Source organism: Haliaeetus leucocephalus, unplaced genomic scaffold (assembly GCF_000737465.1).
Source record: "Haliaeetus leucocephalus isolate CR32 unplaced genomic scaffold, Haliaeetus_leucocephalus-4.0 Scaffold227, whole genome shotgun sequence".
NCBI classification, from domain to species: Eukaryota; Metazoa; Chordata; class Aves; order Accipitriformes; family Accipitridae; genus Haliaeetus; species Haliaeetus leucocephalus.
In genome coordinates this window covers 579,161-580,983 of record NW_010972663.1, presented here as the reverse complement: position 1 = coordinate 580,983, position 1,823 = coordinate 579,161, and the positions used below count along the sequence as shown (strand labels likewise).

The window sequence follows — 1,823 nt, the reverse complement described above, 5'->3', positions numbered from 1 at the left end:
CCCCCCCCCCCCCCCGCGACCCCCCCCCCCCCCCCCCCCCCCGTGTCCCCAGGGTGTGACAGTGCTGGCGTGGGGCAAGTGTCATCATCTGCACCTGTCCTCCCCCCAAATAAACCCCTGTGTGGGCCCACAGCGTGTCCTGTTTCTTGAGGGGGGGGCTGTCGTGTCCCCCCACCACGTCCTGCTGCTGGGGACAGCAGGGATATCACCAGGGGGTGGCAGAGGACAGTGCCAGGGCTTGGGGACACCACACTCCTGTCCCACCACTGAGCTCGAGGGCCACTGTGATGTGACGCCAGCACCTATGTCACCGTTACCCTGTCCGTCCCCCCGCCACAGCCGAACACTGCAGGGTGTCCCTGTCCCCACTCCAGTGACACCGCTGTCCCCACGGCACTGGCCAAGCTCACTGCAGCAGTGACACCACCAGGGCTTTATTCGGTTCCGGGTCACACAAAATGGTGGCATTTGGGGACAAGAGTGGCTGGAGCTGAGCCGGGGCCGCAGTTCGGTGATGGTGGCAGCTGGCCACGAGGCCACCGGTGATGACATCTCCAGAGCGCAGAGGTCCTGGGGGGGCCAGGCGGGCGGTCTCTGTGCCAAAGCCACCATTTGGTGCCACCGTGGCTACACCAGTCATGATGGCACCCCGGCGTGGAGGTCTTTGGGGACAGCATGGGGTGCCACAGCCACCATGACCGCACCCTCGGGAAGACACTGAGGTGACAATGCCGGCGGCGACCACCCTGCTGCAGAGGACACGGTGCTGGTGACGCCATGAGGACGTTGGTAATGCCGCATGGATGCCGGTGATGCCATGAGGATGCCAGTGACGCCACGATGATGCCAGTGATGCCATGAGGATTTTGGTGACACCACAAGGATGCCAGTGATGCCACGATGATGCCAGTGATGCCATGAGGATTTTGGTGACACCACAAGGATGCCAGTGACGCCATGAGGATGTTGGTGATGTCACGAGGACACTGCTGCTGCTGGCAACTGCCTGCAGACACCAGGCAGATGATGTCAGCCAGCGACGCTGCTGCTGGTACTGACCGCCGTGCCAGATCCTGGTGGCACTGGCTGTTCTGTCAAGCCACCAGTCCCGGTCAGAGTGCCGGCAGCTCCCCGCGGATCTCGGGCAGGAGGCGGCAGGCGGTGACGATATCGACGGTGGCGGCCACGGCACGCAGGTCGCGGCGAGCCAGGCGCAGGCAGTGAGCAGCGGCGGCGGCGGTTGCCTGCGCCCGACCCAGGGCTCCCCCCAGTCCCCCCAGGTGCCGGGCGGCAGCGCCGTAGCTTTGCCGTAAGGCGCTGCCCACCGCCCCCCGCAACCGCCCCGAACCTTCCCACAGCCGCTGCTGCAGCAGCGAGGGGCCCCCCTGGCCGCCCCCCCAAATCGCCGCCGGCTCCTCTGCCGTCACCGGAGGGAGCTTCGGTCTCTGCCCCCCCCCTTCTTCTTCCTCCTTCTCTTCTTCCTCCTCTTCTTCGGTCTCGGAGGCTTCACCCGGCACCTTCAGCCCGGCCCCGGGGACACCCCCGGCCGCCCCCGCCAGCAGCTCCGGCTCCGAGTCACTTTCGGAGGCTTCGCCCGGCACCACCCTGAGGGGGCGGGGGGCGGCCATGGCCTGGGGGAGGACACACGGGGAGGGAAGGGGGGAGTCAGGGCGGCAGCCCCCCCCCGCCAGCGACCCCAACCGGGGGGGGCGCGGGGCTCCGGCCTTGGCCCCGGGGTCCTGCAGAGTGTCTGCCCCCCCGCTCTGTGCTCAGACCCCCCACCCGGCCCCCGACCCGCACCGGGGCGCCCCGAATCCCCCTCC

General features: G+C 68.3%; 1 protein-coding gene across 1 annotated transcript in view; it reads right to left on the bottom strand.

The window, feature by feature from the left end:
* Positions 1–405: 405 nt before the first annotated feature.
* The window catches only part of BLOC1S3 (biogenesis of lysosomal organelles complex-1, subunit 3), a 1,467-nt gene continuing 49 nt past the window's right edge, over positions 406–1,823 (bottom strand). Inside the window, exon 2 of the mRNA XM_010567168.1 lies at positions 406–1,631. Within this exon, the coding sequence (XP_010565470.1) occupies positions 1,113–1,628 (516 nt within the window). The 5' untranslated portion in view covers positions 1,629–1,631 and the 3' untranslated portion in view covers positions 406–1,112. The remainder of the gene's footprint in view (positions 1,632–1,823) is intronic.